At 48.8% G+C, this 21,685-nt stretch overlaps 1 protein-coding gene across 1 annotated transcript in view; it reads right to left on the bottom strand.

Annotated features, from left to right (window-relative positions):
- Window positions 1-21,685, bottom strand: part of Csmd2 (CUB and Sushi multiple domains 2) — a 573,936-nt gene that overhangs the window by 11,289 nt on the left and 540,962 nt on the right. The window contains 9 exon segments of the mRNA XM_052718591.1: window positions 1,621-1,686; window positions 2,536-2,715; window positions 3,224-3,335; window positions 5,843-5,916; window positions 6,237-6,410; window positions 9,562-9,735; window positions 10,158-10,337; window positions 11,950-12,126; window positions 17,258-17,440. Of these exon segments, the coding sequence (XP_052574551.1) occupies window positions 1,621-1,686; window positions 2,536-2,715; window positions 3,224-3,335; window positions 5,843-5,916; window positions 6,237-6,410; window positions 9,562-9,735; window positions 10,158-10,337; window positions 11,950-12,126; window positions 17,258-17,440 (1,320 nt within the window).

Raw genomic sequence — 21,685 nt, forward strand, 5'->3', positions numbered from 1 at the left:
CTGGTTTGACTTCAGGCCTGCTCCAGGAGGTGCAACCCATATCTGACACTGCTTTGGTGACCAAGAACCCGAGACTAGATAGCTCAAGGACCTAGGGTAAAACCAAACACTACTGTTCTAAAAAAAAAAAATGTGGCAATAAAATAACTCCTGATGACACTCTGCTATACTCATAGATCACTGCCTTATTCAGCCATCATCAGAGAAGCTTCCTCCTGTAGCAGATGGGAATAAATACAGAGACCCACAGCCAGACCTTAACCAGAGAGTGAGAGACATTGGAACACTCAACCCCAAACGGGAGGTCTCCACCACATCCCTCCCTTCATGGCTCAGAGAGCCCCACGGAAGAGGAGGTGGAAAGAGTGTAAGAGCCAGAGGGTAAACAAGTAAACAAGGCCCTCTAAATCAACACAATTGATGCACTTAGGAACTCACAGAGATTTTGGGATAGCACACACAGAATCTCCATGGGTGTGCACCAGACTGGGAGCCTAGAGCTGCAAGGAAAACAGGACACATGCCCCCATTTCTAACCTAGAAGCAATCTCTGTTGTGGGATACTTGTACACCGTGTGAAGATGTATTGCTGTGGCTGGTGTAATAGAAAGCTGAATGGCCAACAGCTAGGCAGGAGGTATAGGCGGGACTTCCGGGGGAAGAGAGAGGAAGTAGGATGAGGAATCGAGTCATGAGGGAAAGAGGGACTGAAATGGCTTCTGAAACAAATCTGTAGAACTTCAACACCATGCCAGTGTACCCCACTGTTGGGATCTGTAATGCTCCCACAGAAGCTCACTCCTGATGCTGAGTTCCCAGCTTGGCACTCTTGGGGGACAGTGGAGCTGCAGAAGTTGGGGCCGGGCAGGACGTGTTAGGCCGGTGGGAATAACACTGAAGGGGAATGGTGGGCCCAGCCACTGTGTCTTCTTGTGTTTCTCACATCCAGTGGTGAGGTGAATAGGCTTCCTCTACAGTGTGCTCCTGTCATGATAGTTACTGCCTCACCAACAGTCTCAAAGTTTCAGGGTTAATCAGCCATGGATAGACCACCAGAACTGTGAATTAAAATAAACCTTTTGTCTTTACAATTTCGATTGGATACTATATTTGTTACAGTAATGGAAAGCTAAAAAGCACAGCAAAGAAAAGGAGAAGGTCCAAAACAGGACATCAAAGTTGGTAGAAAATTTTGTGCTGGTCAAGCTGCACCTGTAGTTCCGTGTCCAGTTCTGGATGCGACACTCTTAACGACACACTATCTGTCTTAAAGAGGTCTCAATTTCCAGGAAGCTCCCTCAGCATTTCCTGGGTCTCTAGGTTCGTGACCACACACCGGTGGGTGCTGTGCCAAGAAGGGCTGCAGTACCCAGTGGTTCCAGAGCCCAGGGCTCTGGACACTCCTCTAGGGACCTTGGCTTCCTCTTTTGCTGAAGCGTTCCCTGTAAGGCTCACTCCTTCTGACAGCAGCCTGGCTTAGGAGTTGGCAGGGAACTGTCTTGGTGTCCACGGAGGGTTTCCATTCCTCCCCACAGTATGGGACCTATGTGCCTGAAGCTGGCTAATGGCACAGTAGAGGCAGCATCAGTTTCACGAGCCAGAGATCTGGACTCTGCCTACCTGAGGCTTGGGTGAGTGGAGGCTCGCGCACAGTGTTGATGGGTCTCCCACTGGGCCGGACCTCTGCTGGGGAAAGAGAATGGGAGGAGACGGGGTCAGTCTCTGGTCCACAGTCTGCAGGAAAACAATGATGGCCGCCTTTCTGAGGTTGGGGGAACGTGCTCATTGAGATGTTGCTTTGGACTCTTCCGTCTACGTCAGGAGAGCAGAGGCTGCAGAAAGCTGTGTCAAGGCTGATGGACAGAAGCCAGCTGCCAGAGGAAGACTAGAAACCCTTCCCTGCCTGGGCTTCACAGCCCAAAGGGCATGCTCAGGAAAAGCCTTCCTTCCCTGTACAAACACAGGAGAGGTGTGTGTGTGTGTGTGTATAAATGACCTACAAAGGGCGTGCCGCTGGTGGCCAGTGCTCTGGGATTTTCTCTCAGCTCTCTAGCCCACCCTCAATCCAGGCGGTGTTTTCTCTTTCCTCCTAAGCTGTCTTTATCCCCATTTCTACCCTCATGGGCCTGGAGACACTTGACAGGTGCTGCTGGGACACAGATCATGCCTGTAACATGATAACGACGTGCCTACTGTGGATTCCTTTAGGATAAGCACTCCATGGCCAGGTCAGGCATGGCAGAGTGATAATAAGACGAACTGGAGGCAGGGATAAAGACATGCGTTCTTCCAGCCTGCTAGAAGGAGCTGGGTGGGACAGTGTGGTGTGTACTTGCTTAAGTGAAAGGGATGGTGTGTGTTTGCTTAAGTGAAGGCAGGAGGTGGGGTCGACATGGGCTTGTGTGAGCTGTTCTGAAGTGGTCTCCAATCTCTGCAACACTCCAATCAGAAGCAGGGTTTCTCCTCCTCATGGCTGTATTACAGCGCCTGCCAGCCCTTCCTCCCCAGCTTCCGCCCTAGAGAGGCCTCACTCACCCAGGCAGACGGGCGGCTTGCCTGTCCAGCTCCCGTCGGCTTTGCAGGTACGGTGCTCAGAGCCACCCCTGAGCGAGAAGCCCTCCTGGCAGGAGTAGATGAGTGTGTAACCCATGGATGGCAGGTCCAGTGCCCCGACATTGGCGTGTGTGGGTGTCTCTGGCTGTTTGCAGTGGTGGGCTGGGTGAGAGCAAAGACAATGTTAGGCCCAAGGAATCTGGGATTTGAGTATTATGGGACAGATATATTTGAGGGGCCTCTCCTCCAACCCCTGTTCCTCAGTAGAATGCTGCTCCTTTCCACCTCTACCCTTTCATGCCTGGCTCCCCATCCTTCACCTCTTTGTAAACCTATACTCCAGGTCTCTAGGAATATCCTAGCATGATGGCTTAGCCAGTCACGGGAAACCTTGGTCTGCAACACTGAGAAAATGAACCCAATGTTTGCAATGTTTCCACGACCCTGCCTCTGTAGGTCTCTGCTTTCGCTGGCTCTGTATTGCTTATTCTTTGCTAAGGCATAGGGATGACCTTTGAATTCCAGAAAGGTTTTTGTGCAGAAACATCTGTGAGGCTCCGAGATGCAGGTACTATAGAGAGATCAACAGTGGTCTTGATGGGAGCACACCCCACCACCCCAGCCTGGGCCAGTGGGTGAGGCGTGGAGGTCAGGTGAGGGTGGCACTCACGGACACAGTCAGGTGGGGTTCCGCTCCAGGTCAGGTTGGGAAGGCAGGTCCTGGTGGTGGAGCCCTGAAGCAGGTAACCTTTCTGACAACGAAAGAGCACTGTGCTTCCAACCTGCAGCAAGGACAGAAGGGGCCCACGTCATCTTCCTGCTGATGGAGCTTCACAGGTAAGCAGTCACTCACTCCCCAGGAGAGAATGCCAACTCAGGCTGTTGCCTCTGTTAGCACCATGGAGCTTCTCTGCCTGGCTGAGTCTCATTGGTCCTTTGGGGGCAAGTATGCCATGTGGCAGATCAGTGCTCTTACTGGGCGTGTCACACTGTTAAGGTGTGCGGAATCAGGACACCCATTTCCCCCTTGAATGGAAGATTAAACCCCAGTCTCCCTGGGCACAAAGAGGTGGGGGTGGTGGCGGCTGCTGTGCCAGAATGACACTGAGAATCTGTGACATTCAAGTGTGATGGTGGAGTTGAAAGCATTTTATAAAACGTGAAGAACTGTGCAAAATTAAACGATCACTTCTGCGTCCCTTCCTTCTGTGAAACTCTACATTCGGATGTGGCCCCTGGAGAATCTGTGCTTTGGAAAAGTCCGTCAGACAGAATCGCTGCCCTCTCTCTGCTTCTCCCTCTGGCCGTGTCCTCACCTCTATCCTCCAAGAGTCACTGGCTCTCTGGCTCCACTGGCATCTTCTGTCCATTTGGCCTAACGGACAGGTCAGCTTCCCACAATGCAACTCAGACTGTAGCATCTCCCAGCTCCACTGCTCATGGGTCCTTATACCTACAAGCTCAGATTCAGGGCTCTTCTTTTCACCTTTCCCTCCACACCCAACCTGTTCTCTTCGGCTTCCTCATTTGGTTCAGCAAACTGGGCGCCTTTATCTGCCTAGTTTGGCCGAACCAAAACCGGCAAGCTGAGTCTGATTCCACCTGACCTCCCAATCCGGTCATGGGTCCTCTCAGCTCAAGGGAAGCCCAGGGTGGACACAATGCACCCTGAAGGCTCTACTGGTTCCACTCTCCCACAATGCTCTTTCAACCCAGTCATGACAGCAGGGGTCTCCTTGACTACAGGCTTCATGCTTCTTTTTCGAATCGCTATGTTTTCTGTCACAGATTCAGCACCCCCAGGGTCATTTTAAAACAGTGGATCAGAGTCGTTGCCTTTGACGACAGAATGGAATCCAGAGTACACACATTGGCCTCAGGCCCTGCAAGACGTCCATGCCTCTGTCTTTGCAAAAGTTATGACGTGATGCAGAGCCACCGCACAACCTGGGGGCTGGGACACTGTGGTCACAGGTGCCTGTCTATAAGCTCCTTCCCTGTTCCATTCCTCAGCTCTTCTCTGGTAACTGCTATCTTGAATTCCGTGTTTTTAATTTCTTTGCCTTGCAAAAGAAATCCTAGCATACATATTATACACATGTCCAAATAAGCGAATGTGTGCTGTCTTAATCTTCATAGCATCTTTATCATTCAATAGTATGTTTCTATGACCCACCCATGTCATGTAGAGCTGGGGTTCATTCATGTTGCCTGTTGTATAATAATCCACCCTGTGAGCATAACGCAATTCTTCTTGTTGCTTGGTGACAGGCACGAGAGCGTCTCTGGGGGGTTTCCATGGGTGGGACTTTTGAGCCATGGAGTATGTGTGACCTTGCCAGGCAGCACCAAGGCGTAGGCCTCTGACCTCCTCCTTTCACCTGCTGTACCTCAGCCCACCCTGCCTGGCCTGTCACATGGGCCTCCCTCTGCTCAGCCATTCCCTGCCTCAGTGCTCCTGTAGAGGAGACATTTACTCAGTCAGAAATGTGGCCCTAGCCTGAACAGGGCTGGCTTTCTTGTCTTGAAGCCTACAGTTCAAATGTCACCCTTAGGAGGGCTCTTCTCTGACTCCCATTTCTGAAGCAGCAACCCACCCCGTTTGCCTCCTTCCACAGGACACCATGTGGCACTCCACGCTCTTAGACGTGATCTAGTTTGCATGGTTGCTGTTGCCAGGCAGGCCCATTAGAACAGGGCCCCAGCCATTCCATCCCGTCTGAATGCCCAGCACCTGGGACAGCTCATATTTTCTGGGTGAGAACAGGGTAGATAGAGTAAACTACCCCAGTTGACCAGGTTCTGGCCTATCATTCCAGGTTAGTTCAGTACCCATCTTGAGCCCCAGCCAACCGTCCTGACCTGAGCATGCCCTGATCCCCCTGCTTCCTCTGCTCTTCTCAGTGTCCCCCAGGCTGCCTAAGGCTCATTCTGAGACAGATGTGCAGGACCTATGTGCAGATGGCAAGGCCCCCTGGAAAATGCCTCATGCCTAGCTCTTGCTGGCACCCACCGCCCAAATGAGTCCTATTTGTGGCTGGAGTGTGGGTGTCTTGTTTATTTTGGTATTCCCACAAACATCCTGCCCCAATTCAGGGTTCCTGGGAACTGTTCATTGCTCCACCTACTGCCACCTTCCATATCAGCCTGGCTGATGGACAGCAGCACCTTCTGTTTCTGAAGGATGCTCCATGGAGCACTTCCTCCCTCCCTTTCTGAGGTCTACTCTCTCTGTGCTGATGGTGTCGGGGAGGGACAGGAGATGGGAAGGCTGTTTTGAGCTCATTACCTGGTAGCCCTGGGAGCTGTTCTGTATCCCGAACTGCGGCATGCCAGGATCTGCACACGTGGTCAGTGTGGGATCTGGATGACCAAAACAAAGAAACAGACCACATGGTCACTGGCGCTTTCACTGCCCACCTCGTTCTGCTCTGGAGGCCAAAGGAAGAGACCACAGCTGCCCCTGGACCCCATGTTCTGAGCTCTCCACTCATCCCAGAGGCCTGAGCTGCCATTGCATTCCCCGGTATGTTAGCTCTCGCTGTCCCTCACTCTGCTCCAAGGAGTTCAGAGGAGGACTCCTTCTCCACAAGTGAGGGCAGGAAGATGGGGAAGTGGTCCCATCACTCAACCCCCCATCACAGCTGCCCACCAGCCAGGCCACCGCCTCCAGCTCCTCTTACCTATGCAGCTGGGCTGTGTGCCACTCCACGTCCCATCCGACTGGCAAAACCTCCGCGGGGAGCCCACCAGTACCAGGGGGGGATGGCAGGAATAGGACACAGATGATCGGTACGAGAAACCACGGTCTTCTCTCCTCCCTCGAGGTGGGACCCCCGGATCTCCGCAGAACACAGCTGCAAAGACGAGACACAAAGGTGGACCCAAGATGCTTTCTAGAACCTTCCCTTTCTCCTGGCTAGTTTCTTTCACTTGAGGCCTGGAAACTGGAGCATGCCTGGGTTAAGTGTTTGGGGACTCTGCCTGTGCATGGTCACAAGCTTCCTCTCATCCCTACACTAAGGGAGCTTATTAGCCTCCTCCGATTAATGGAGTAATGTTACAGGAACATTGGACATTGAGGTGGTTGGGGTTTGTAGCTCAGCGGTAGAGTTGTGCGCTTAGCCTTGGTAAGGCTGGATGACTGAGCCCCACAAAACTAACAAGCCATCTAGAACATTCTCCTCATTTTCACATGTGTGTCCTCTGGTTTCCATCAGTTACTCACACCGTGCACAGTGCAAAGTCAATGCCCACATGGTTCCAATCATTACATAATTTTCTCCTATAATTCTATCTCCACTTCTATAGGATGCCACGATATTATTTCCCAGCTCTTCTCTTCTTAGCAAGAGCGAAGCTGTGTTCCACTGAAGGCTGAATCCCACAGTGGGTGTGGTGGCCCTGGGTCCAGGTGATGTGGGAGTTTGGAGCTGTCCTTTAGATGGCTAAATGATGGTTGACTCTAACTTGCCGCTTCCTGCTGCACTTACACACACACACACACACACACACACACACACACACACACACACACAGCCAAGTTTGTGGAAAAGGATCTATGATTTCTCTGCTTTTTAAGGTCTTGTGCTCCCATCAAACGAATGGTTTATCCCCTCCTCACTTTCCTTAGGAACAAGAAGCAAATAAAGTTAGACATCAATAGCTGCCTGTTATTCTTCAAGGCTGCCTTTTTGAGTGCTTTACGGTTACGTTGGTAATATACGATCATCGAGGATAATTGTGAACAACCAAGAAAACTAGAAGGAATGGGGGAGGGGAATGGGGCTGGAGCGATGGCTCAGAGGTTAAGAGCACTGGCTGCTCTTCAAGAGGGCCTGAGTTCAATTCCCAGCAACCCATATGGTGGTTCACAACCATCTGTAATGAGATCTGGTGCCCTCTTCTGGCATGTAGGCAGAACACTGTATACATAATAAATAAATCTTTAAAAAAAAAAAAGGGATGGGGGAGAAAAAGGAAAAGAAAACATCCTCATACTGTTGGTGGGAAATGTAAATTGGATACTCTTTCTAGAAGGCCTTTTGGCAACATATGTCAGGAAGTACAGAGTGCCTACCCTTTGGCCCAGCACACTCACTTCTAGAACTTTTCTACAAGAATGAGGAAATGCTGGTTTTAGGGATTTTTATTACTTAGTTACTTATAACATGATTGACTTGGAGATAACCTAACTCCCCACCAATAGGAGAAGGTTAAACAGGTTGAGGAATATACAACAAGGGACTCTTTAAACTATCATCAGTGGGGGATGGAGAGACAGTTTAATGAGTAAGAGCACATGTTCCTCTTGCAGAGGACCTGAGTTTTGTTCCCAGTAACCAGGTCAGATGGTTTACAACCATTGGCAACTCCGGCTTACACACACACACACACACACACACACACACACACACACACACACACAAATCAACCTTTAGAAAGGCTTTGAAAGCCATTAAAATGATGGTACACAGATCAGTATGTATGCTTGGAAAGCACTTGGTGGCCTGTCAACAAATACAGGTCATGAAATAATGTGTCAGGATCCAATACCATTTATAAGAACTGGAACATATATCATTATAACTATAGCTATGTTTGGAAAGTTTTTTCCTTCATGTTTTTTTAATAGAGTACAATTGTGTGTGTGTGTGTGTGTGTGTGTGTGTGCGTGCGTGTGCGTGCGCGTGCGTGTGTGTGCGTGTGTGTGCGTGTGTGTGCGCGTGTGCGTGCGTGTGTGTGTGTGTGTGTGTGTGGAAGCCAGAGGACAACCTCAGCTGTCATTCTTTAGGTGTGGTCCACCTTGTTTTTTGAGGCAGATCTCTCACTGGCCTGGATCTTGCCGCGTATGCTAAGCTGGGTGACCTGCAAGCTCAGGGGGTCTGTCTGTCTCTGCCTCCCTAGTACTGGGTGCAAGTGCTTGCTACCACACTCAGCTTTTTGTTAAAAATGTGGGTTCCGAGGATCAAACTCAGGTTCCCATGCTTACAAGGCAAGTACTTTACTGAGTGAGTTATCTCCCCAGCTACTGTATGGTTTTGGCTTTTTTTTTTATTTAAACAATGACCATAGTTTATTGTTGTTTGGTGTGTACTAGGAATGGAACCCAGAACATCATACCACTATGCATGCACTTTGCTACTGAGTTACACTCCCACCCTTCGTATGATTATTTATTATTTAAAGGCAATGCAGATCTTTGTTTCATGAGGAAAAGCAAAGTTGAGTCCAGACCACCCTGAGGCTGTGCCCTGGCACACATCTCCCTAGTGTCCTGAGAATGTCATAAGTATAATCATAAACAACATCCCTGTTTTTTTTTTTTTTCTGAGCTGTTGATGCTAAGCATGGTGGCAGTTCCCCAAGTGGAGCAGAATTTCACAGGTACCTAACAGTGGCCAGGGCATGTAGATTATTTCTGAGGGATAACAGTAGGGGGGCAACTGGTAAACCCTACTGCTGTGTGCAGCATGAAGCTGGAACAATTTTTCCAGAGCCCACTCATGGACTGCATCTAGAATCCTGCAGCCCACTTCTTTCGGAACCCAGGAAACCTGAGTCCTGGAATGGACTGGAACTCATCAGAACGCAGCTGGGGTAGGTGGATAATGGACAGTCTCTCAACAGAAAGCTGCAGCCCCCAGATGTCTTTTCCATGAAGAGAGACAAGTCTCTGGCATGAGACGGCCTCACATCTTTGGGTACTTGTCTCACTTGGTGAGCAACCCTTCAGGTCAGAGGACATTGCTGTTACCTCTGACTTCATTTCTTTCCACTTGACTTTAGACAGTGTCTAAGTTCTGGCCTCCATTAAAATATTCTCAATTTCTTTCTTTAAATTTTCCTCCTGCTTTAATGGTGTCTTGAGAAAGATCTCTGCTTTATGGAGGGGGCTACTGACTCTATGCTTTCTGTAGCAGAGCTCTGTGTACACACATGTGTGAGCAGGAAGGGGAATGTGTGGCCTCATGGAGATCATGCCTAAGGCCCTTGGGAATCACTCACGGAAACACTGAGGCAGCTCTCCGGTCCAGGATCCATTTCCCTCGCAGGTGAGTACGGCAGGCAGGGAAAGCTGGTACCCCTCCAGGCAGGCATAGCTCACACTAGAGCCCCACATGAAGTCAGACCCCACCACTTTCCCGTTAGGGATGAGCTGAGGAGGTTTGCACATGATAGCTGTGGGGAGAGCAGAGGAGGCTGAGTTCTGGGGCTGCCCTGGGGGAAACCAGCCCGATTGCTATCACCAGTACCCCCGGCTATCCTGAATCAGCTGCAGTCTGGGCCAGAACTAGAAGGGATCCGTGGCAGCTCTGATCTTTTACTTTACACTGACCCATCTCTCATATAACACTTCTATTCTCCTATTACACCATCTTATATATAACATTTCTGTTTTCCCATCATATAGCCCTCCAGGATGCTTAAGGCTCAGACCTTTTCTCAGTATCTTCCAGTTTCCTGACAATCATTGTGCAGGACCAGTCTTCACCTTGCCCACTTCTGCTATGATGCCACCCCTCCCTTCTGGATGCTCAAGGCTAATGTCTACTTGTGTATCTTCTTTGGCCCCCATCTACATCCTCAGCCTCCAGGTGTACCTTTGCAAACTGGCTTGGTACCATTCCATGTCCGGTCCTTGGTGCAGCTCAGCACAGATACTCTGTGTGATTCCATCATGTGGCCAGGGACACACTGGTATGTCACAGTTTTGTTGTACCTGAAGTCATTGCCCAGTCGGATGCCATTGGCTGGAATCCCGGGGTCACCACAGTTTATGACTAGAGCAAGAGAGACACAGCACTGTTCACCCAGGCCTTGGGTCTCTTCAGCATTTTGATCCATCTCCATCACTCCTGCACCCACCTAAGAAGGAACTGTCAGACCAGCCAAGCCCTGGGCACCACTGGGCACAGCCAAATTTCCCTGTATCAGCTGACCCATAGGCCCACTCTCTACGCCTATACCATGCATGCCATCCAAATGCACTGTGGCCACCCTTCTTATTCTAACCCACTCCTCTGAGTGGAAGGATCACAGGACTTTTTTCCTAAAGTAGGTGAGGTTCTGGGCAAAGAGGGTTTTTAGACTGAAGAACCCAAGATGTGTTTATTAATGGATCAAAAAGACAGTTTGCCAAGGGATGCACGATAGTCTTCCTGGGAGACTTTTTCAGGCTGAAATGGCCCAGAAGCAGGGTCTTAGGACCTCTGCAATAATGAGGTCTCTGTTTTGTTATTGAGACGGGTATGCCTGGTGATCTGTGTATTTAATATGGAATTTTGGATAGAGTCTGAACTCACAGAGCTGACTTTGAAAGAAAGAATGTCAGGGTCACTCAGTCCATCTCTTCCCTCCATCTGGGTCCCACAGTACTTGGCCTTCTAAGGAAAAGGGTCTGGGGTACCTTGAAAGGGTCAAGGAAGGGGAGCTATGCAGACACCATGTTCAGGAGCTGGACTGGGGTGGAGATGGTTCTGAGGATGGGAAGGATGGAAAGATGGTGGGTGGTGACAGCTTCAAAGTGGAGAGAGTGTGACAGACCTGAGCCTTTGTCCTGAGAGGAAAGGGAAAGCCCAAGGGACGGGCTAGAGCCTGAATAATGCTGATATATTGTATCAACCTCTCTGAACCTTAGCTGTCAAATACATATACATTTATTAATATATACTATGTCCTATGTTAACACATACAACAATTACATACATAACATATAATACTTAATATATTAATTCTTATTGTTAAATATTAAATGTATTATTCCCTTTTTTTTTTTTGGAGACAGGGTTTCTCTGTGTAGTTTTGGAGCGTGTCCTTGATCTTGCTCCATAGACCAGTTGAACTCACTGAGATCCACCTGGCTCTGCCTTCCGAGTTCTGGGATTAAAGGCGTGCGCTGCCACCACTCGGCCTATTATTCTTTCTTATTAAAACCCACCCCTTGGCCGGGCGGTGGTGGCGCACGCCTTTAATCCCAGCACTCGGGAGGCAGAGCCAGGCGGATCTCTGTGAGTTCGAGGCCAGCCTGGGCTACCAAGTGAGTTCCAGGACAGGCGCAAAGCTACACAGAGAAACCCTGTCTCGAAAAACCAAAAAAAAAAAAAAAAAAAAACAAAAAAAAAAAACAACCCACCCCTCAGAGAGTAGATACCTACTGCTACCTCATCGGGTTTTGGTGTGACTCCAGCACCATGTACATGGGAAACGAAGCACTGAGCTCCATGGCTGCCGCACAGAACATGCTCAACACGCAGAAGCTATGGGACTGTAAGCTTACATTCTGACTTACGTTCCCACTCCAGTCATTTTCCCCAGACGCCCACGGACAGCTTTACTCAGCAGGAAGGTCCTGGTGCTCTGAGCTACCATTTGTCGCAGGGCCCTGGGTCTCACCTGTGCACTCGGGGTCGCTGCCTGTCCAGGTGCCATTGACGGAGCAGTGTCGGCTGAGCAGGCCCGTGGCATAGTAGCCTTCACGGCACTCGTAGACGACGGAACTGGAGAACACTAGACCGTCACTGAACACCACTCGGGCATTGCTTGGCGTTCCGGGGTTCCCACAAGAGATCACTGGGAAAGCAAAAGAATGCATTATTCCCCAGAACCCAAACTGCCTGAGTCGAAGACCCACAGAGGACCCTGAAGATGGGGATACATCTCACGCTGCTCTTGTGTCTGATTGTGTCCCTTACAGAAAAGGACAGGCCTGTATAAGATTTTTACTTCTAAAATTATTTTTTTTGTGTGTGTTTGTATGCATTCCTGTGTGCAAGTGTGCCTGTGCATGTGTGAACATGTGTGTGGAGGCGTGAGGTAGACATCGGGTGTCTTTTTTGATCACTTTCCACCTTATTTTTTTGAGACAGGGTCTCTGACTGAATCTGAGTTCATCAATTTGGCTAGGCTGGCTGGCCGATGGGCTCCAGGGATCCGCCTGTCTCTGCCGCCTCCTTCCATAGCAGTAAGGCTATAAGCACAAGCCATGCCTGCTTTTACATGGGTGCTGAGGACCAGAACTCAGGTCCTCGTGCTTACACAGCAAACACTTCACTGGCAGCCACCTCCAGCCCTCATTCCCCTTCTCCTGCCGTCTGTGATCATATTTACATAAGGTTCCTTCTAGACGCTTCTCCAGGATGCTGGCTAATGGGGCTCTTGATCTGGTTGATCTTTTATTTTTCAATTTTATTTATTTATTATTGAAAATAAAAGTATTTTTATACAATATATTCTGATCTCGGTTTCCCCTCCCTCATCTTCTCCCAGATCTTTCCCGACTCCCCACTGCCCCCAGTTTCATGGCATCTTTCTCTCTCTGGTCGATCTGTTTCTTGGGTCTTTGGTTTCCATGGAAAGGGAAGTTTAAAGCAGGAGAGAAAGCCAGAAACGAGAACTAGGCAACTGAATCACCACAGCCCTAGACCTCAGCAGCAGATACTGGTTTAGCTTGTAATACAGTTCATTAAGAAAGGTTGGCACAATGCTGGACTTTTTTCCCCTCATTTTTTAATTAGGCATAAGAATAACAAGTTTTTGTCTCCTAGCATTCTTCAAAGGTGAGTTTATTTAGGAACATTTGAACTCCTGGATTTAAGTATACTGAGCACGTTAGCATTCACTGCTATTGTTATTCCTGTTGGCAGTCAAGTTGCCCAACCGTTGGTTAAGGGGAGCTTCTTCAATATGGCTCTTGGGTTTCTTTTAAATGACCCCAAAGGGTTCCTTGCTGGAGAGATGGAATATTCCAGGTTTATTTTGTATAGTCCCTGACCCAGCTCTGCAACCATTTCTCCCAAGAACCTGGATCCCTTTAATGGAGAACAGGTTTAGAGATCACAATGCAGGGCACTAAGGGTCCACACCGTGGTCAGACAGTCATTGATTCCAGATGTTTGGGCTGCACAGGTAACTTTTTAAATTGGAAATATGTCAAGAGAGGATGGTGACACTGCCAGTCCAACTTGGGGGTTAGGAGTTTGCCTTAAAATAAAACAGCCTTTAAAACAAAAAGTTTAAAATGAAAAGTCTTTAAGAATTGTGTGTGTGAGTATGGTATAGGTATATGTATGCACACAGAAGCATGTGTCCCTTGCATACCTGCAGAGGCCAGAGGACAATGTTGGGTATCCCACTCTATCATTCTCTACCTTATACCTTTGAGACAGGGTCTCCACTGAACCTGAATCTAGGGTGGTTGCTAGAAGTCACATGGCTCCCTCCAGGTGGTGGCCAGCAAGACATAGCAATCCCCCTTTCTCTGCCCCCAGAAGCACTGGGATTATATGTGTATAGCCATACCTGGCTATGTTTTTAAATGTGGGCGCTGGGGATTTGAACTCAGCTCCTTATACTTGTGTCACAAGCACTCCTAGATGGGAAGCCACCTCCCTGGTCCCCACTTCTTTATTATTAGATGCTGAAAATCTTGGCTCTTGATGACAATGAACAATTACTATTTGTTTTGTCTATTTTACATTTCATATATAATAGTTTTTGCACAATAATATCAACATTGTTTTTGTTGGGAGCCAGGCAAACCAAGGCTTTCCCTGAGGCCCACATGTATGGAGAACGGACATTTGTCTAAAACCAGGAATATGCCTGGCAAGGCCAGTAACGACCTGGGCCAGGGCCTTGGGGGAGCTGTGGCTTCATCCTGAGAACCCAACTCTCCCCTCTAAGGGGACACAGTTATCAGTCCTGAGGCCATGACCACTCCAGCACACTCGAGAGCTCTCATCTTTCCTTCAGGCAGCACTGCTTGAGTAGCTTTCTGTTGACGTCATCCCACTGTGGATCACTTTTGCTTACTTTGCCCATTTTGCCCACCCCACCCCCCAAAACTGTACATAAGATGCTGCACTTCTTAATAAACTTGCTTGGCATAGACAGCTTGTATAAGACCTCCTGACCCCAACTTCCATATCTTCTTTATTTTCTGACCCCCTGGTCATTCCTTTCAGGGATCTGTCACTGAGGAAGGACCTGCTGGTCCAAGTCAGTTTCTAATACTCTGATGGCTGAAAATAGTTTGAGAATTCTTTGTAGCTTTCTTTGTCTGTAGGATGTAAACAAATCCCACTTGGCTAGACAGTTGAAATAATTTTCTGAATTATGAATTCATCAACTTGATATGTAGTTAGGGTCACTTGTGCCCACCAGGACAGAGCGTTTAGTTCCAATAGTTGATTTGATTTTGTAATGATGAGCAACATTTGTTGCAGACAGGCCTTGCCTTCCATTCATCCAACTGATTTTTGTCTTGTCAAGGAGCCTGGGACACAGTGAACAAGTTTTGTTCCCCAGGCTCAAGGATCTGAAGTTTGTTCTTTCTGAGTGGTGGTGGTGGTGATGGTGGTGGTGGTGATGGTAGTGGAGATGGTGGTGGTTTTGGTGGTGGTGGTGGTGATGGTGGTTATGGTGGTGGTGGTGGTGGTGGTGGTGGTGGTGGTGGTGGTGGTGGTGGTAGAGATGATGGTGGTGGAGGTGATGGTGGTGGATGTGTGTAGTGCACACATGGGAATGTGCAGGTGTCTGCACCCATGCAATACATGCAGAGGCTAGAGGAGGATGTCAGATGGCTTCCTCTCTCACTTTCCACTTAACTGCTTTGAACAGGGTCTCACTGAACTGGAAGCTTGATGTTTTGGCGTGGTTACTGGCCATCAAGCTTCCAGGATCCACATGTCTCGATCCTCTATGCTGTGATTACAGGCACTCAAAGCCACACATGGCTTTTTGCATGGGTGCTGGTGATTTGAACTCATGACCTCATTTTTGCAGAGCAAGGGCTCTTATTCGAGTAGCTACACCCCGCCCCTGCCAGGCCTCAAGCCTATTCTTAAGAAATCCACACACTAAACATACGAAGTAAAATAATAAGCGTAAGTGTCACAGTTGAAGAAAGCCCGAGGAGGGAGCCGGTGTCAGGGTCGAAAATTAGAATTTGGAAGAGCCTAGAAGGGTGATGAGAGTCATGCACGTTTGTCCCCCCGCAACATTTACTTCCAGTCCAACTCTTTCTTGTCCAATGTCTGACCAGACCCCCTGTTGACGGCTGACTCCACCCTAGGATCTGAGTGTCATCAAAAGAGCTACAAGCCATTGGGGTGTTTAAGGAAACACCGAACTCTCCCTCGCCTTGCACTTCCCTGGTATCTCAAGCCTCTCTTGATAAGACTAAAGAGTTCTACAGAATCCAAATAGCACACCACGAAAGGCGCACCTGGACAGCTCACCTAGCTCTTCAGGAACATTCCACCTCAGCTTCCAGCTCCTGCTCTGTCTGCTGCCTCTTCTCTCCAGCTCACGCCCCCCACCCCACCCTGCCCCCGGACCAGTTCTCTGTTGATTTTTGGTCTGATCCTATGATCTGTGGATTCTGCCACTATTTCACTGTCTCTCACTCTATCTACAAACCCACCCCTTCCTTGGTCATCTTAGACGCCCGGATTAACCATAACCACTGCCAAGCCCCCTCTGCCCCACACACTCTGCCCCGCCTCCTCACTATCTGGTGAAGCCTCACTCCTGATTCCAGAACATTCTATGCCTGCATCATGTGGCAAGACCATGGTTGGACCGTCTGGCGCTGATTCCACACTGAATGACTGACTCTTCACTCCACATGAGTTCTCAGCGCTGCTTGGCAGAGGCATGGCCCTGTCCCAATCCCACCTTCCTACATAGCTAATTCACACCCTCTCCTCTATTTTCCTGTTCAACCTCATTCAAAGTTGTTAAAACTCTCTGAACCAGGACAGTTCAGGGCTTTGCTTTATAGAAAAGAGAGAGAGAGAGAGAGAGAGAGAGAGAGAGAGAGAGAGAGAGAGAGAGAGAGAGAGATGGAGAGAGAGAAAAAAGAGACAGACACATGGACAGTTGCAAAAAGATGGATTTAGGAGAGATATTTCAAAATAGAATTCCCTCCCCAGAAATTTAGGAGTGGCTTTCGTTTATTGGTGCTGCCTTGGAAGACATCCTTGAGGCCCATTTTACAACCTTATTAATAATTTTCTTTTGGTCCTCTGAGTGTCCCACATCTCCTGCATTGGCCTGCAAGCTCTGATTGACCAAGATGCATATCTTAGTTTGTCCAGGCCTCTATAATACAACACTAAGCTTTTAAAAACTGGAGATTCATTCACTTTCTGTTTGGAGGCTGAGGCCCAAGATGAAGAGGCCTATAGATTCCATGTCTGGCAAGAATCTGCCTTCTGGTTTGTGGCTGGTGGCATCTCACTGTGTCCTCACATAGCAGGAAGGGCAGAACACTCTGGGTCCCTGTCATCAGAGCTTGACTTGAGGCTTACCCCTCATGACCTGCCCTCCCCAGAGGACCCACTATCTTGGTGATCAGAGTTCACCCATATGAATTTTGGGAGGATGCAGGCATTCAGACACCACTGTGTGGGTCTGTTCTGGTCACCATTGTCTCTCCAACACAGACCATAACATTTAGCACATGCTTACTAAATTAAACTACAGGAAAAATTAATCATCTATGGGGTCATTTAATCTCTTTTAGCTTTTCCTTTTTTATGTGAGGGGTGAGCATATTTATCTTCGGATCACTAATAAAAATGGATGTGAGCTGTCTGTTGGTGTCCACTGTCCACAAGGGTGGGCATTTGGAGTGTGTCTGGGAGTGGGAGTGCTGGGGCAGGGCAGAGGGGAGAAGCAGAAGGGTCACATACATTACCTCCACACTCGGGCTGTGATCCGCTCCAGGAGCCATTGGCTTGGCACGTTCGCTCTGAAGATCCTCGGAGCACGTGGCCAGCTTCACAACTGAAGCGCATCAGACTGCCCGGGGTAAAGCTGTCCCCTAGACGGATGCCATGGGCTGGGATCCCCGGGTCACCACAAACTCCTGTGCTGGTTCCTGTGAAAGGAGAACCCAGCAAACGTTGAGGGATTTTTATTGTTTATTTTGTCGTGGATACAAATGGAGCTGAGGTCTGGGGGAGAGAAAGAGATGTCTGTTGTTAAGGAGGAAGCAACAAACCTGTGGATGATGGAGGGGACGAAGGACTGTGCCCACCCCACAGTGTCTGCACTAATTGCAATGTAAGTGTTTAGGAGGTGAGGTGAGGGAGGGCAGACAACCGGAGACGGAGCCTGAGGGAACCAGGTTCCATGTTATGGAGATACACTCCAGAGCCTCACGGAGGAGGAAGATGTCAGAATAAATGTTTTGCCTCACTACTCAGTAGTCAGAGCACACAGATCCAAGGGGAGCTGCACAGGCAGGGAAGCTCCGATGGTCCAGGCTGCCACGTCTCCTGCTTCTCTCTCGCGCCTCATCTCCTCCCACACCTGCTGACCGTTGGTGCCCTCTCCATCCTCAGCACATTCTTGGTCTTAGCTTAGATGCCCACCATTCTTTTACCTGGATGACTTCAAAAGCCTCCCAAACAGTCCCTTCCTCTTAATCTCTCCCAGCTGAAGCACTAACCCACATCACTGACCTTGAACAACCATCTCACCCTGTTTCTTTCCTGTAAGAACATCTCTTGGGGGATTTTCAGTGCTGACAGAATAAAGCCTCAAATGCTTTACCATGGTTTCACCCTCCAACAGCTCAGCCTGAATTTGATTCTGGCCTTTATCTGTCTTCTAATACTTTAAAATTTTTTTTATCTATCATGTGTGTGCATGCATGCATATACATATGTGTGTGTGTGTGTGTGTGTGTTCGTGCACACATGCAATCAGCCATGGCATGAGAACTGGCTAATTTTGTATCAATTTGGCACAGGTTAGAGTCATCCAGGAGTGAATCCCAACTGAGAAAATGCCTCCATAAGATGGGGAAGTGGGCAAGCCTATAGAGCATTTTCTTATCTAGTGATTGATCTAAGAAGGTCCAGCTCATTGTGGGTGGTGCCATCCCTTGGCCTGTGGTCTTGGGTTCCATAAGAGAGCAAGCCAGTAAGCAGCATCCCTCCACGGTCTCTGCGTCAGCTCTTGCCTCCAGGTTCCTGCCCTGTTTGAGTTCCTGTCCTGGCTTCCTTCAGTGATGGACTACTGTGGAAGTGACAACAGGTATGTGGAGAACAGAGGACAATTCGAAGGCACCAGTTCGTTCCTTCCTCCACGAGTTCCAGGGATCGAACTCAGTTTTGTCAGCCTTGGTGGTAAGCATCTTTACCCACCGAGCCACCTTCTGTTAGTTTTAAAGTTTCATTTTATTTTTAATTGATAAGTAGTGATTAATAAATGATATAACAAGAATTGGTTACATATCATGTTTTGATGCATATGCTGTCTATGTTCTTGCCATGAGGAAATGGTAACTATTTGGGGTAGTTAACCCTGGTCTTTTAGTTGAAGATTCTCTAGCCACTGATCCTGCACACAGATGAACTACGGCTGGAATGCCTTACACCCTGTCTTTCCATTTTTTGCCCCGCCCCCTCTGGTATGCTACTCTCCCATTTGTCTGGCTTTTGACATTCTATAGACCCTCTCAAGAGGGTGCCGAAGGACCCAAGGACTGAAGGAGGACAGACAACAGGAGACAGAGCCATAGGCCCCAGTGCCTGAGGGAACCAGGCTCCATGGACAGAGACACACTGCGGAGTTCCGTGGAGGAGAAAGATGTCAGAATAAGTGGTTTGTCAGGAGATAAAGATTCCAGCTTTGGTGGCCTCTGTACTCTCATGAACCCACATGTGTAAGCATTGATGGTAACACTGAAACCACACTGGGTTTGCTGGAGTCAGAAACATGCTAGTCATATTCTCATCACTTAACCTTGATGGCTCTTTCCTCAGCCTTAGAATTATTTCTAAGTCTAGTCTCAGACAATGAGAACATGAAGGAGCCCTGTATTTCTCATTCTGCCTGCATTTAGGAAATAGAGAGCTTATTACATTTGACTAGGTTTTGTTGCCTTTTGGAGTTTTCCAGGGTGAAGCACAGGGAACAGCTGGTGCCAGGGTTCTGGAAGGGGCCCCCGATGGCGAAAGGCTCAGTTTCCACACTGGCTAGCCTACTTCAGCTGGAGCCAGCACTACTGTAAGCAGGCATGGGAGCTGAGTTCTGCAGTTCTAGGCTTGTTCGGACAGGATGTCCCCGCTGCAGTCCCTGTGCTCTGTGGGAATCTGGGGTAGAATACTGCACTGTGGGGACAGACACGCAGAGGCTGACGATCTCCTGAAAAGACTCATCAACAAAGGTGCTGAGACCTGAGACGGGTCTTGAACTGTCTGCATGTCCTTTGCAGTCTGGGGCTGATGAGTCAAGGACTGAGGAGAGGAGGCTGGCTAGTCCTTATCTTGTCACTGATTGCATAGGTTGAGGCTCAAAAGTTGGAATTCTTGAATGTGTTATTTCTTTTTCTTTTTGTTCTTTTTTTTTTTTTTTGGTTTTGTTTTGTTTTGTTGAGACAGAGTTTCTTTGTGTAGTCCTGGCTGTCCTGGAACTCACTCTGTAGACCAGGCTGGCCTTGAACTCACAGAGATCTGCCTGCCTCTGCCTCCCGAGTGCTGGGATCAAAGGCATGCACCACTACTGCCCAGCAAGTGTGTTATTTTTTAAAGACATGCAGGAGAGGCTTCTGCAAAAGACATGTGTATGCTTCATCCAGGGAGACTTTCGCTTAGCTTTCTGGACAAGAACGGACTCTAATATTTTCTAGCTTCTGCTGGCACAATGCTAGAGAAGGAAGTGATTCTCCGGGCTGGAAGAAACTTTCGCTTTCACACTGTGCCCAAGAGGATGACTGTGCTGATGGGCAGGAAGTTCTTGAAGCTTCTTTCTGTTTCTTTCTCCTCTACTTGGCGCTTCCCTTTGCATGGAGAACAAAGCAGGTCAAACAGACGTTAAGAACACTGTCCCAGAGAAGAGTCTAGAAGGAAGCACTGGGTGCAATTATCATGGAGGAAATGGACAAATGGATCGCTATCCCTCTTGCCTCTTTTGAACGCCCCTTCTTCCTGGAACTTGCTCTGGACACCCAGGGCCTCTGCGTACATGACTCTGCCCTTCCTATTCTACATTCCAGGCACATCCAGTGGAAGTCCCACAGGAAGCAATCAGGGCCCTTGATAGCATGTCTTCTTCCACCCAGGCTAAAGGCATCTTATGGTCCATAAGGAGTCTTATCCACTTCATTTGTCAAGTGGTCCATGAGATTAACAAGGCCGAATGGCAAAAATCCTGGTGGTCATAGTGATGTGTTTGGGGTTGTCCCAGGAAACCAGCAACCCTTTGGCACAGCGGTTTGAGGATCTTTTCCTTTTTGGAGAGACTTAATAAATATTCTATCAGAGTTCGATATTCTACCAGAGTCCTAAACACTGGCAAGCAGGCTCTTCTGGAAACCTTGGACTACAAAGGCCGTGTATCTAATGGGGCTTTTTGTGACCAGGAGGCTAGGATCTTTACCCCTAGGAAGGAACTGGAAAGGGAAAGGGCTAAGGATTGGTAATGGGAAGGCAGCCTCCCCGGGAATCTCAGGCTACAGAGCATCTCCCCCTGGAGGCATTCCTTGGTAGTGCCAGGCAGGTTTACCCCAAAGAAGACTCAGCTGTGGCTGCTCGTTTTTTTAGCTCAGTGGTTTCAGTTACTGGTGGTACAATTCACTTTCAGATGTTTTGTTCTGTTGCAAGACAATACGCATGAATTTCTGGTTTAGGAAATGTGGACACGGGATCTTCGGTGGCTCCCTGCATTTGTTATTTCAATGACATGCCAGGGTTCTCCTGGAGACTAGTGATTTAGAATTTAGTAGAAGAACATGCCTGGGGACTGGTGTGAAGACGATCCTAGGAGGCAGTCAGGACATGGAACAAGTTGAATTAGGTACTGATGAGAGAGAATGAGGCAGGTTGGGGCCCAGAGAGTCTGAAACAGGGGAGAGAAGATCACAGGGGTGGGCCTGGACTGTCATCCCTAGGAGCACATGGACTCAGATTTCTAGATAGGCTTAAAGCTCCGGATGGACCTCATCAAGCAGTGCCCTTGGCTGTGGACTGTTTGGACTCAGTCAGAACTGACGAAGGCCTTCTAGAGATGCTGTCCTGTGAAAAACGAGCTATAGGCTCCTATGTTGTAATGCCCTTCTGCTCATGGGTTATGCTCCCACCAGCCAGGGCCCCTGCAGGGCCCTGCACACCATACT

The sequence above is a fragment of the Peromyscus californicus genome, unplaced genomic scaffold, assembly GCF_007827085.1.
Source record: "Peromyscus californicus insignis strain IS unplaced genomic scaffold, ASM782708v3 Scaffold_5__1_contigs__length_169319896, whole genome shotgun sequence".
Taxonomy (NCBI): Eukaryota; Metazoa; Chordata; class Mammalia; order Rodentia; family Cricetidae; genus Peromyscus; species Peromyscus californicus.